Source organism: Polyodon spathula, chromosome 1 (genome assembly GCF_017654505.1).
Source record: "Polyodon spathula isolate WHYD16114869_AA chromosome 1, ASM1765450v1, whole genome shotgun sequence".
Lineage (NCBI taxonomy): Eukaryota > Metazoa > Chordata > Actinopteri > Acipenseriformes > Polyodontidae > Polyodon > Polyodon spathula.
In genome coordinates this window covers 76,783,855-76,798,487 of record NC_054534.1, presented here as the reverse complement: position 1 = coordinate 76,798,487, position 14,633 = coordinate 76,783,855, and the positions used below count along the sequence as shown (strand labels likewise).

At 37.7% G+C, this 14,633-nt stretch overlaps 1 protein-coding gene across 12 annotated transcripts in view; it reads right to left on the bottom strand.

Moving 5' to 3' along the window:
- Positions 1–6,136: 6,136 nt before the first annotated feature.
- Positions 6,137–14,633, bottom strand: part of LOC121322510 (ankyrin-2-like) — a 227,241-nt gene continuing 218,744 nt past the window's right edge. For all 12 annotated transcript variants that reach the window (XM_041262655.1, XM_041262663.1, XM_041262631.1 and 9 more), the window contains 5 exons: positions 13,740–13,823; positions 12,583–12,747; positions 11,956–12,141; positions 11,176–11,267; positions 6,137–8,208 (listed from right to left, as the gene is read on the bottom strand). In XM_041262655.1, the coding sequence (XP_041118589.1) occupies positions 8,025–8,208; positions 11,176–11,267; positions 11,956–12,141; positions 12,583–12,747; positions 13,740–13,823 (711 nt within the window). In that variant the 3' untranslated portion in view covers positions 6,137–8,024. The remainder of the gene's footprint in view (positions 8,209–11,175; positions 11,268–11,955; positions 12,142–12,582; positions 12,748–13,739; positions 13,824–14,633) is intronic.

Sequence of the window (14,633 nt, the reverse complement as noted above, 5' to 3'; positions counted from 1 at the left end):
GTCAGATGAGACCAAGATAGAGCTTTTTGGCCAAAACTCAAAGTGCTATGTGTGGCGCAAACCTAACACTGCCCATGCCTCAAGACACACCATCCCTACAGTGAAGTATGGTGGTGGCAGCATCATGCTGTGGGGATGCTTCTCATCAGCAGGGACTGGGCATCTTGTTACAATTGAAGGAAGAATGGATGGAGCAAAATACAGGAAAATACTGCAAGAGAATCTGCTTCAGTCCGCTAAAAAACTGGGAGGAAATTCACCTTTCAGCAGGACAATGATCCCAAGCACAAGGCCAAAGCAACATTGGAGTGGCTCAAGAACAAAAAGGTGAATGTCCTACAGTGGCCCAGTCAAAGTCCTGATCTCAATCCCATTGAGAATCTGTGGCACTATTTGAAAATTGCGGTCCACAAGCGTCGTCCAACCAACCTGAACAACCTGGAGCAAATCTGCCAAGAAGAATGGGCCAAAATCACTCCGACACTGTGTGCAAAGCTGGTACATACTTACCCCAAAAGACTTAAAGCTGTTATTGCAGCGAAAGGTGGCTCTACCAAATATTAATGTGTGGGGGTTGAATACTTATGCAAGCAAGATATTTCAGTTTTTTATTTTTCTTAAAAATATTTCCCAACATAAAACCAATGTCACCTTACAATAATTGATTTTGAGTTTAAGTGTTTTAAAATAAAATATCGAACAGAACGAAATTTCAATGTACCATTTGTAATTCAGTAATATGAGAGAATTGGTCAGGGGTCTGAATACTTTTGAAAAGCCACTGTTTAAGTTCATGGACTCCACAGTAACGCACACTAATCTTATGTACTTATTTTACATGAATTTGATCATTACATTTGGTAATAATCGCAAATAGCGTTTACACTATTATGTGTATAATACAACATGTTTCTGTATATATAATTATTAATAATAATAATAATAATACATTAATTCAAATACTACAAAGCTACAAGATCATAAGACATTTTATGACAGGAATAAGCTATTCAGCCCAGTACGGTGGCCCTGAAGTGCAAAACACAAACACAAAAAGAAAAGCAGAAACACAAAAAGAAAAACACAATGACATTAAGGAAAACACAACGACATTAAGGAAAACACAACAACATTAAGGAAAACACAACAACATTAAGGAAAACACAATGACATTAAGGAAAACACAAAAACATTAAGGAAAACACAACAACATTAAGAAAAACACAATGACATTAAGGAAAATGCGGCAACACTAACTTCAAACCGGAATAGGTAGGTACATAGGGAAAGGGGTTCCACATCACTGATTGGAGGAACAACCTGTCAATCAATGTGCTACTCAGGAATGTGTAAAAGCATGTCACCTGCTCCGATCATCTTTAACAGGCATCAATCGATTCCTCCTTGCCAACTTAGAAACAAGAACCATCTTCATAGCACTTAGTTTTCGTTTGTATTATTATTATTATTATTATTATTATTATATTATTATTATTATTATTATTATTATTAATTATTATTCATTAAAATGCAACCGAACCGCCGGACGGGTCAAAACGGGATGTAATCGCCTCAAATCTTACACGAATCGATTCCTCCTTGTCCACAGCACTTTACATACAATGCACAGTTCACAACCTGCCTCTGTAAATCGCTTTGTGATGGTGGCCCGCTATATAAAGGTATTATTATTCACACTCCCGTGTTAGTTCGTTTTATCACACTATAATTATCAGAATCTAGCCCCAACTGTTAACTTTCATTATTCCTTGGAAACCAACGCTCGCTAACCTTCCCGTGATAATTATTAGCAGTTATTACTGCTGCCGGTACGCTCGGAGAAGAGAGAGAGAGAGAAAAAAAAAAAAGCTGCCGAGAGAAAAAAAAATATATATATAACGCCAGGTTCCTCCGGTAAGTAATCTCCAGAGCCGCACATATATAAAAACACGTCTTGGAAAAATAACTACCTCTGATTGGTTAAACAGCATCACATGACCGTGTGTGTGTGTGTGTGTGTGTGTGTGTGTGTGTGTGTGTGTGTGTGTATATATGTATATATATATATATATTAATATAATATATATAGATATTATATAATATATATATATTATATATATATATATATAGCAGAATCTTACCGTCGGCTTGCATACTAATGAGCCGAGTCAGACTGAATAAATCACGACGCACCACTACATTCTAAATTACAGGACAAACTGCCATTTTATTTGTTATTATTTACAAAACCATAGCCAAAAATTAGTAGAATTTAATTATTTCCTTTAATATATTTGGGGATGAAACTCCACATAACTGGTACAACAGCATCTTTCTGAGTGAACACAGCAGTCCATTTGAAAAATAAAAATAAATCAAAAATTAAGTACACCAGCAAGAGTAGACACATAACAGTTGATGAGGAGCAGCTCAGTGAAATAGAAGAAAGCAAAGATTGAAAAAAAAAAAAAACAATGTACTTAAAGAAAAAAAAAATATGGACATTATGGAAATAAGTCCAAAGAATCTCACCACATTAAGAGAATTTTATGCCAGTGCAAGAAGTTCAGCTAGGGACCAGTATTTAGTCTCCAGTTTTACAACGCTGAGCTGGACTAAATACATATTTTAACAGTTGAGGTTTTAACATCTCTGCTGACAGTGAGCTTAAAACCAGCAATAATGTGTAATTGTCAGTCAGGAAAACTCTTAGATACCTAACTCTTAGATACCCCCCCCCCCCCCCCCCCCCCCCCCCCCCCCGAATTACGGCCCCCGAAGTACCGCGAATTACCCTGACACTGCGGTCGGATTGGTGCATAAAATCTGGTTTGATCACACTGTGTAACAAATTATTTATTTTGTTTGGTTCCTGGGTAGTTACTGTTATTTCCTAATTGCTTATGCCTCAAAAGTATAGAAAATGGCTATTATTCCCCACAAACTTTGCTTTTTTGACCAGGACAGTGATATTTTTAAATTTACCTATTTTCCAGAACATTCCAGATAGATTCAGTGCTGAGTAAACTTCTAGAACTTTCTAGAACTTTCCAGTAATATAAATAGTAGTATAAATACAGGGGTCTTAAGCCCACCAGTTCAGTTTAGTTCCAGCTGCCTAAGTGGATACATATCTGCATTTTTCTGAGATGGCATCAAGAGACTGCAATGGTGGCATTCCTGATGGGTCTCCAAGGCAGTTTTGCCAAGTTTCCCTGCTATCTTTGCCTTTGGGACAGCAGGGACACCAAGGCACACTACCACAGGCGGGACTGGCCACAGCGGACCGAGTTCTCTGTGGGGAGGAACAACGTCAAGTGGGAGCCACTGGTGGACCCCTGGAAGGTGCTGATGCCACCACTGCACATCAAATTGGGCCTTATGAAACAATTTGTCAGAGCTCTAGATAAGGAGTCGGCAGCCTTCAAGTACCTTCAAGACTTCTTCCCTAAGCTGTCTGAGGCAAAGGTCAAAGCCGGTGTCTTCGACGGACCATAGATAAAGAAGATGCTGGAGTGCAATGAATTCCCCAAGAAGCTCACTATTAAGGAGAAAGCGGCTTGGAACTGCTTTGTTGCAGTGGTTCGGGGCTTCCTGGGCAATTACAAGGCCGAAAACTATGTGGAGCTGGTTGAGAATCTGGTGAAAAACTACAGCACAATGGGCTGTAGTATGTCCCTCAAAGTTCATATCCTTGATGCTCATCTTGATAAATTCAAGGAGAACATGGGAGCGTTCTTATTGTGTTACATAGTGTCATCAACTTAATCTGGCACAACTTGTACACGAGGTTGTCCGACAACTAACAAAAACATATTTTGAGATCCAAAAGGATGAAAACTTACTAGAATATGTGTGCCTTGCATGTAACGAGTTCACAAGCTCACTTCAAGATCCAGCTTCGGTCTTGTGTCATTTTAAACTCCGCCCATCATCACAGCTTGTGCTCAGTCCTCTAGTTTCTAGTGAGATGGCGCTTTCGATGCAGAAATTCATAATAAATTAACATGTGCAATTTATTTTTAATAAGCAAACAATGAATTTAATTAAATTTGGGACTATATTACACTGCGGGTGTATACACAGTAAAAGTTTCTAGTTTTTTCTTTTTTTAAATTTATTTAAATGTGTTTAAATTATTTAAATTATTTTTCTTCCCTCAAATGACAGGTAGTCATGTTATAAGCGGTATAAACCACTTTGTGCAGTTCAGTTCCAATGATATATAGCACTTCTGGGGTGGTTTTCACCATCCCAGGTGTGGTATATATCATGGGAACCGCACAGCCCATAATGGTTTATACCTTACATATACAGTACCAGTCAAAAGTTTGAGTACACCTGCTTGAAACCAAGTTTTTCATGATTATCTGTGCTTTTAACTGTCTAAACTTGTCTATAAATACTTAATATGTCATTATATGATATGTGTAATTATATAAGCTGATAATCATAAGTGAATTGCATTCAAAAATTTAATTTTTAAATGAAAATGTAAATCTTGTCAATTTCAATGAAATGGTCACCCAAAGCAATGGGATTTCAGTCTGAAGCTAAGTTAGCTAAGCTCAGTTAGAAGTCTGAAATGTGTTAGAACACTGGCCTAAGTATAAAAGTGTCTTTGTCAGATGTTCTCTGCGTTAACTAGCATGTTACCTAATTAACCTTTTTTCACCAATTATTGTTAACAGATGAGGGTCCATGATTACTATAAATATAGGTAGCATAGGCACAAGTTTGTCATTCCTGAATGTAAGGGAACAGAAAATGGTAAAATACGTTCAGTTAAGCAAAGAAAAAAGTCTGTAATTACTTTAAGAAATGAAGGTCAATCTTTAAGACAAATCGCAAGAACTTTGCAAGTGTCTATATTTACAGTGGCCAAGACCATCAAATGATTTGAAGAAACTGGCATTCATGAGGACCTAGCAAGGTCAGGCAGGCCAAGGGTAACCTCAGAATCAGAGAACAAGTTAATTTGAGTCACAAGTCTGTGAAACCGACGATTAACTGCCCCTGAAATACAAGCTCAGCTAAATGCTACTAGAAGTACAGATGTTTCAACATGAACTGTTCAGAGGAGATTGCATGAAGCTGGCCTAACTGGAAGAATTGCTGCATAGAAACCATTGTTAAAAGTGCAGAATAAGAGAAAGAGACTTGCCTGGGCCAAAAAACACAGAAACTGGATGTTTGAGGAGTGGAAGTCGGTCTTATGGACTGATGAGTCAAAATTTGAAATATTTGGGTCCAACCGCCGAGTATTTGTAAGACGCAGAGAGGGTGAGCGCATGAGTTCTGCATGTGTTGTTCATACTGTCAAGCATGGTGAAGGGCAGTGTCATGGTCTGGGGTTGCTTCACTGGTAACAGAGTTGGTGATCTTTACCAAGTCCATGGCAAGCTCAACCAGCATGGCTATCATAGCATACTTCAGAGGCATGCCATTCCATCAGGATTACGGCTAGTTGGGCAGTCCTTCATTCTTCAGCAAGATAATGACCCGAAACACACCTCAAAGTTGTGTAAGAACTATCTGGCGAAGAAGGAAAGTGAAGGACAACTCAATCTAATGACCTGGCCTGCCCAGTCTCAAGACCTCAATCCCATAGAACTTGTATAGGATGAACTGGACAGAAGAGTCAAAGCAAAGCTACCCACAAGTGCCCTTGATCTCTGTGAATTGCTCCAGAAGAGCTGGGAAGACATGTTGGGTGATTTCATGCTGAAACTTGTTAACCGAATGCCTCGTGTTTGTGAGGCTGTTATTAAGGCAAAGGGTGGTTATTTTGAGGAATCCAACATTTAGAGACAATTTTAAATTTTCTTGAGCATTGCTTTGATACTCCTTATGTTTTGTTTTGTATATTGTAACATGTGTTTTCATTTTCAAGTATTTACAGAAACGTATATGATGTAAAACATTAACAATTATGAAAATAAATGCAATATATATATTTAAAAAAAAAGGATAGACTCTGGTCAGCCCTGCCAGAGTCAGGCAATAGTGTATGCAATACTAGTATATATCGTGTTGTATTTTGAACACTGATATTTGCATCATTTGCAAAATAGATGGCATGCAAAGTTTCTTGTCAGAATAAACAGCAAAAGTAAAGGAGGCAACCAGATATGTATACATTTAACACTTGTTCATTTTATTTAATTAAACCAGCCATGTACACATTGCAGCTGCTATGCATTGTTAGTGTTTTAATGTTTCTTTAATTATTTTAAACTAATACATGTCCTCAGATTTATATATATATATATCACCATGGGAACAAGATGCTGACTCGTCAACTTAACGCTTACTTCTCTCACAGTTCTCAAATTCTTGGATTACACGCAAAGTAAAAAGTGAAAAACCGTTATATCATTACATAGATATAGTCTGCACAGCAAATAACATCACAGATACTTTTCTTTGAGCCTGCCTGGAGGGCTAACCAATGAAAACACCTTCATTCCTAAGTCTGTAGGATCTGCAGCAGTGATGGAGGGGAGTGCATCTTTTGACAGCAAAACTGTATATTTCATACTACAGGCAAATTGATCAAATAAGGAAGTCCCTTTGTCCCCAATGTGTTCACGTTTTCAGTCTGAGCACTGAGTGAGATGGATCATTGGGTTGCAAAAAGCAAAATGATTAAAACATTGTATCAACCCTTTTAGTACCATACACATTGACAACTTTCGTACGCACATTTTTATCAAACAGTATTTTCATTTTTTTTTTTATATGTATATATTTATATTCATATCACATTACAACATTTGCTATGATCGGGCTGATACTAAAGGAAATATTTACTAGTGTTATCCTTCTGTTTAAAAGTGCTGAAATGCTGCAGCAGTTCCCAGAGGGTTGATTTACAATCTTGAAAAAAAAACATTTCAAAATAAAAAGTACCTGAAAATGTCCAGTGAAACTAAAACAAAAGAAAAAATATTCACAAGTGGAGGCTGAAGAAGACCTCTCTCGTGCCAGGAGGGTTAACAAGCGAGTACATTATAACAGCAGCATTGTATTTCACATGCATGTACAAAAAAGACAATTCTGATAAATATGGTGAAACAGTAGTCTGCCCAACTAGAAGCACTGGTATGAGCGCCAATTTTGCTGCAGTGCAGTGGCCAGTAAGATGAACCATGGCAATCGCACACACACACACACACACACACACCTATATATAGCAGACAGAGAAGGTGGATTAGGATAAAAAGCGATGGCATAGCTTTCTGAGGAAGGAAACCCTATGGACTGTATTGCAGCTTTATGCACTCAGTTTGAAAAAGTATTATAGTATTGGTGCTAGCATACAGTTTAGCTTATAAATGCAGTTAAGATGGTTCATGTAACCAGCTTGGGTGATGATCTCAGGTGGCTTATATGACATTTACTTCTTTTATTAATATCATAATCAAGATCAATACAAAATTCCAAATACGCTACATCTGCCACCGCTTGGTTTAAGTGCTCTATAATTGGCCTGTACACACGGTTGATTACTGTGGTGATATCAGTAAATTCTTAACCATTCCACAAGGACAAACAGATCTTGTAATCAGTGATGTTTTTGTGTGGTTATGATAGGCAGTGAATGTAGTTTGACAAGTCCAAGCACTTTAGCTATATGTACATTTTATACTGTCGCACGCATCCCTTTTTGTTAGACAGTTCATAGAGTAATTTCGAAGAGGTCTGTGGACGAAGTTGACTTTGCAGTTTGCTCTTCCGTTGTCTATTTTACAGCAACAAATAAGAAGATCTAGCTTTAAGAAATCCTACAGTAATGGATACTATCTTTGGTCACAAAATTAGCAAAAAGTAAAAAAAAAAAAAACGAAACATAAAAAAAAAAAAATACCATTAATACATGAATTCTTTCTTTTAAGTGACTTCAGATAAAGATGGGATCTGTCTGCAAACCGGATGCATTGTACCGATTAGATATGTGTTAAAAAACTAAACAAACAACAAAAAAAAAAAAAAAAAAAACAGAAAGAAAAGTCTGGGCCATTTTATTTGGCCTCATGCTGAAGGTCGTCTGTGCAGAAGCGGCAGAGGAGCTGGTGCAGGTCGTGCTGAAGGTCATCTTGCTGCAGAGCCTCAGGGACGTCCTCCAGCTGCTCCACATGCACATGCTTCCCCTCAGCGTCCTTCACCACAGTCCTCTTCTGAGAGCTAGCTTTACTCATCCTTGTCCTTCGGAGAAACAAGCAGGGAGACAACAATCAAGCAGGGCACCGGCCTCTAAATCAAGAGTATTGGCAATGCCTGGGGGCAGGGAGAGGCTGGCAACCTGGTTGGACACAAAACTCCTCAGGGATGTTTCTATAATACAACTAGAGCACATTTTATGAGGAAAAGTATACACAGATAGTAACAGACAAGTACACAGACAGTAGGGTTAGCATCTGGCATTTAAACCCAGCTGTCATGCTAAATAAAAGTACAGTCGATTCTCATTAATACAAACTTCAAGGGAGCAGTAAAACAAATTGTGTTATCGGTAATTCGTATTATCAGGAGTCTAAGCCAAATGCATACTGTCAGTTTTTATGGAAGTTCTAGTAACACTGAAATCTAATTTTAATTACAAATTAATTAAAAGTTGTATACATTTCAAAGTATTGTGCATGTTATTGAATATACAGTTGGAAGTGAACTTTTAAAAAGTATACATTGCAAATGAACTGCACTTCCAATCTGCATATCCCATTCTGATGAAGGGCATGTTTAAACCATTAAAGGCATCCTCAACATCAGGTATTGAGCAAATCAGAAATGCAGACGATTTGTATCCACATTTGTACAACTTTTTTTAAGATGGTGTAGCAGGGAGAGATCTGTGCTGACTGCTGGCGTGTTCACAGTACTGCAGGAAGAGGGCGGCAGCCTTATAACAACCGCCTGTGAGTCATGGCAGTGACACGGGGAGGTGGGAAGGTAGATGTGTGGACTTTCCCCCTCTCTGAATGGCTGAGAGGCGAGTCTTGGCAGATTGCTAGCCCTATATAAAAAATGCTCTGCTGTTTCCTCAGGTCTGCCTTTGTAGACGCGCTATGTGTGTGTGGAAGCGCTGGTCGAGGACGGAGAGACCAGCTGAGAACAGCGAACAAGTCAGAGAGTGACAGCGGGGAACCCTTGGGCAGACCCCGAACTATTGTGTAGAGCAGGCAGGGAGCCGACAGAGTAGGATGGTGATCCGGGTCGTGCGGGTAGCGGCGACCGGGATAACGCTTCCGAGTGCAGCACCTTTTATTTGTAGTTTTATTACTGTGTTATTTTCCATTGTTCTTTTCGCCTTCTGTTTTCATTATTATTTCTTTGAGCACCTGCGAATGCACTTGCTGTTTGCTTACCAGCTGTGGTATTTCCGTGGTGCTGTCTATCATCGTTGATAGGCAGCCCATGGTCAACAGTGCCCTCTGCCGGAAAAAGTAAGAACTGTCAAAAATAAAACTGGGCACCTGTGTGGTGTTTTCAATTACATCTGTCTGTCTCCTAGTCAGTGTATTACCCACACCCCTTCCACACATGGTTAAAAAAGTGTTATCCACCGGTATCCACTGCTTTCAACACCTCCACTTCTGTCTGCAAGGATATTATGCGTGAACACTATGGCAACTCGAAGTGTAGCCCCAAAACAGCATTAAAATACACTAAAAGGGCACTAATACATTTCCCAATATCCTTTACACTCAGCTGTTCAAACTAGAGCGATTCATTTTATTCAAATTTTTCTTCCCTGAGAGGGCTCCAAAATAATTTTCATTAACAGGAAATTTGTGTCAAGTGAAATTGTATTATAAGAAGTAATGTACAATAAGTGACTGCTGTAGAAAATGCATATTAGCAGAAAATGTGTCTAATCTAAGTTTGTTTTGATGAGAATTTACTGTAATTGTTTCATTTTACTAGTTACGAGTCCTGACTAAAGCACACTCATTCATTCTGTGCTTTTTTCAAAAATTGCTTCACTGCCATTGTACTGTGCCTTGAGTTTGGGTATTAAAACAGTAGGATTTAAAATCATTCTGTTACAATGCTTTCAGGATGCAATCTCACCCACGACAACAAAACAATAAAATCCACTTAGTGAAACAGATGCAATTCACACTTTGCATGTTGATTTAAATCAATGAATGCATGGTTTAGTATCCTGGGATTATGGGATTAGACATACTGACAGAGACAGCAAGAAATAGAAGCTACCAGAGTTGATAAAGGTGCAACTTTTTGACAAAAGACACGTGCACAGCAGAGAAAAAAGTTGCAGTCATACTCTGCGTGAGAGGTTTGTTTGAAAAAAAATGTAATTCCTAAAAAACTTTGCAAACTGCCCACCCCTACACACACACCGTTAGAGAGGCACCATTGACTGTGGTACCAAAACATTGTTGAGACAATTTTCATAATCACAGTATACAATACATACAATGTTGTATCCTTATGCTATTATAAACACATTATTTAACTATTTCCCTCTTGCTGCAGTATATCACATTTTTAATAAGCTTGCCGGATCATTAAATTAATGCTCATTTTTTAATTAGCCCAATGTGTCCTTTAAAACAGGCTTGGGTGTTCCGTCTACACTTAATCATTTTTAGTTTCACCAAACCTTCTGCTCATTTTATTTAATGTTATTATTTATCTTCAGCACTGGCCGAAATTATTTTTGTGTGAATCATTTTGTTGACACAGCAATTAAATTTGTATTGTGTAGCTTCTTATCTACTGGTTGTAATTTTATGCGAGCACACTACAATGTTTTCAGTGATTTTATCATCTTCACATTTTTATTTTCAATCTAGAGGTTAAAACTACTCAGGCAATAGATTATTCTGCTATTTTTACCTATATCAGGTTTTATTTCAAAGCACATAAAACATAGCATCCCTACTAGGACCCTAATCAAATAATTACTACACTATAAACTGAATAACAATGAAGAACACAATCGATAGTTACATCAGGAACAGTGCTTGTCTGTTGAATTAATCCTTCAAGCAACACCATGCAAGTCTATTACAGGTCATTACGTTTGGGAAATCTACTCTATGAGAGCTTTGTTAAAAGGGAACGACAAGTGCACTCCAATCAAACAGAAGCCTTTTCCATTGTTAACTGTACATTTGACAACAGCTGCACCATGCCAATCCAAACCTTTTTATCACTGATCCATCCTCTTTTACAATCTCCTGCTCTACTATACATGGGAGATGAACTTTCCCAGAGCCCCCTGCATAACTCAGGGCCTGAATGGAACAAGAAAGGGAAAGCAGGTCATATGCTAGTACTGTCTTCTAGTCTTATTTCTACACAAATAGAGGCACAGGATAGAACTTAATGTGTGGTATGTTCAGTTATTAACAGTATGTCCCGAATACAAAAAGTTTTCTAAAGATAACACTACGACTACTTTAATTGCCCCCTCATTAGGCAGTCCTTTATACCACAGAAATGGTTGTATGGTTGTGGGGGTCATGGCTCCTATTTGCCCCATAAAGCCATTTGACTATTACTTGCATTCTCTGTATACAATGGAACAAAAATAGTATGCTTAACTATGACTCAAAACTGCAGAGAGTGAGTGCTGTTTAAAGTTCTCCCATATCTGATTACAAAATCTAACTGCTTTCAAACTTCTACTGTGCTACTAGTAGAGATTGTTTGCCAAAGCCAGATTAGCTGGAACAACCTTCTAACCCCTGAGAATACCAAATAAGATTATTTTAAATCTGACAATCTGAAAAATAGCTTTTTTTGGGATATTACAGAAAAAATAAAAAGTATTTGTTTTGTGCAATTGACTGTCTGCTTTGATGGACATTAATAGCATACTGTTAAATTAATCTGAGTGGATACATTGGATTTCTGTTATAATCTCTCAAACCCTCTCCCTGCAAAGCTTCATCATTGCATCACTACTGAGACAAAGCTCACCTGTTCAAAGTCATCTTTGGCTGATGGAAGATCAGTGGCTAACGTGGCATCTCCGAGGTGTTTCTCCATCCTCTCCCCCTGCACCACTGTGGTCTTGATAACTTTGCTGACCTTGCGGCCGTGCACCGGCTCCATTTGGAACTCAGATAAGCTGCCCGCGAAGGCCTGGGGTTCAGAGAAAGTTACCTGGGGTAGTTAAGAAGCAGACTTTTAGATTTGAAGTAGGGCAGGGCAGACTTTGGGCCAAACTTATGTTTGAAACTTTTATTTTTTTAAATATTTAAAAATGTAAATAATTCAATGTGTTTAATCAAGTACCCCTATGCACATATATTAGGGAATTGTTTTCCTGTTTACAAAACAATGGTGCAAAATCTAAACTGGAGTAAATACTCCAGTTTAGACTAGAAAAATAGATCTGTAAGAAAAAAAAAAATAATTAAAGTGTATTCTATACTTACTCCATGAAATTACTACTCACTGTGCTTACTGCGATAATGCATAATGTGACATATGCAGTTTAACCAGTTTTATCAGTGTTTTATCACTTGTTATAAAATGACATTAATCTACAAAGATGTAACATTACATTAAAATACAGATTTAAACAAGCTTCACAGCACAAACCTCTGTTTGGTCACTGTCACTCTTCAGCACTGTTCTCTTTACAACCTTGGAATAGCCATCTCCTTCCTCAATAAGGATTGGATCTTGCTGTGGCCCCTGCATTATAACTTCTTCTTTCTCTGTGCCATCCGGAGAAATGTAACGTCTGATTATTTTTCTTGTGACCTAGATCATAAAAATCATCAAGATTCAAATTAGTAAAGTTTAACCCAAAAACCACACTCACGTACATAGCCACAGTATCTGCTTAGAAGAGTTCCTGAGCAACAGCAATAATATACTTAAGCTCAGGCCATTGCTGTGACACTGAGACAGCAGGGGGCAATTCTAATACTCTAAATGCAGATCTACTGCCATGCATAACACATTGATGAAAGGAGCATGTTAGAAACATAATGCATTTCTGTATTAATTATGAGTACTGCAGAAAACTTGGTATACCACAGTTTACATTTAGTGAAGGTACTTTGGTACTTTGGCCAGTATCGCCTGCTTCCAAGATTTATATTGATGCAAAATAAGTGGTATTTTTATGCAGAGACTATTCAAGTATCATTTTCGTAAAATGTAGAACACAATAGCAATAGTTGGATTATGGAGCGGTTTCTAGTGCCAATCATTTAGTTTATGATGGTGTGTAACAGTGTATTGGTCCTGTATTTTGCTCTTGGCCTATAATTTCCAAATGTTTCAAATTTAGAAATTAAAAAAGTGGAGTAAAAAGTTATAGGAAATATATTTTTGCCAAAGTGTCCTGTAATTAAATGCCTGTGTTGTTTGTTTCTTAATTTTTCAGTTTAGAATTGGAATTTATCATTGAACTAAAATAGATAGTGGATTGACAAGATGAGGTAACCAAATGCACTGGCAGACTGGATTGCAAGATTTTCTTAACTGCTGTACAAAACCAGCCAAGCTTGTTACAGACCAGAACTATTGTCTTCCTGTGCACTACCTTATTTACATTGCAGGAGTCTTGTACTGACTTTTTTGGAAACTGTACGCATACCAAATACAAAATGTGTATTTCTGATACATCCGATTGCTGATCAATGTCCATGGTGGAAAGCACTGCTTCACAGTTTTTTCTTATAATCCATTTAGAGTTTTCCAGTATTAATAAAACAGCTACTGGAGCTTAGACCAAGGAACAGTACCTTCTTTACAACCACATGGCCGTGCTCGTCTGTGTACTGCTCCTCCGTCACTGACTCTGGTGGAAAGTCTGGCATATCATCAGCCTGGGGACACACACAATATCACAATGAGCACTCACACTACATAAAGCAAACCAATGCCATGGGCATGCAACTTGGTACATTAAAAAGTGTATTCCTTTAATAAAAGGGCAACTCTACAGCTAAGTTAAAGAACCATCTTTTTTTTCATGACAGTGAAACTGAGGAGTAAAAAAAGCCTAAAAACTTGACTGGGACCGTATTCATGAATCATTCAAAAAGACACGCTAATGCTTTATGAATACTGCCGTTTCACTTGCTCTTACAGGAAACAAGCACAATCTTCAGGTGTAATGCACACATTTACTGCTGGTCTTTTAACAGCAGAATGTAAGTAATTGCTGGCCATTAGTTCACATATGTTAGAATGATTTTAAAATGTTTCTCACTTGTCTTTAATTTTCCGCTTTCTGAAAGACCATCAGGATTTATTCTCTAAAGCCCACACAGCAAAACAGCAACAAAAAAAGTACTCATGCTAATGATTACACTATGTAACACAATTTTTGTTCCTGGGTAGTAAGTGTTTTTTCCTAATTGCTTATGCCTCAAAAATATAGAAAATGGCTATTATTCCCCACAAACTTTGCTTTTGTGACCAGGACAGTGATATTTTGAAATTTACCTATTTCCAATGAGAAAACGGGCGAATTTGTGTCTTTTCATTCACATAAAGTCAGAAAAAAAACAACATATGAATCCAAATCAACATGTATTTATACTTAAGTAATACAAAAATGACTACAAAAGATTTAGAAGTGAGTAGTTTTTCGAGATTTACGATTATACTGTAAATCACTTTCACAAATCAGC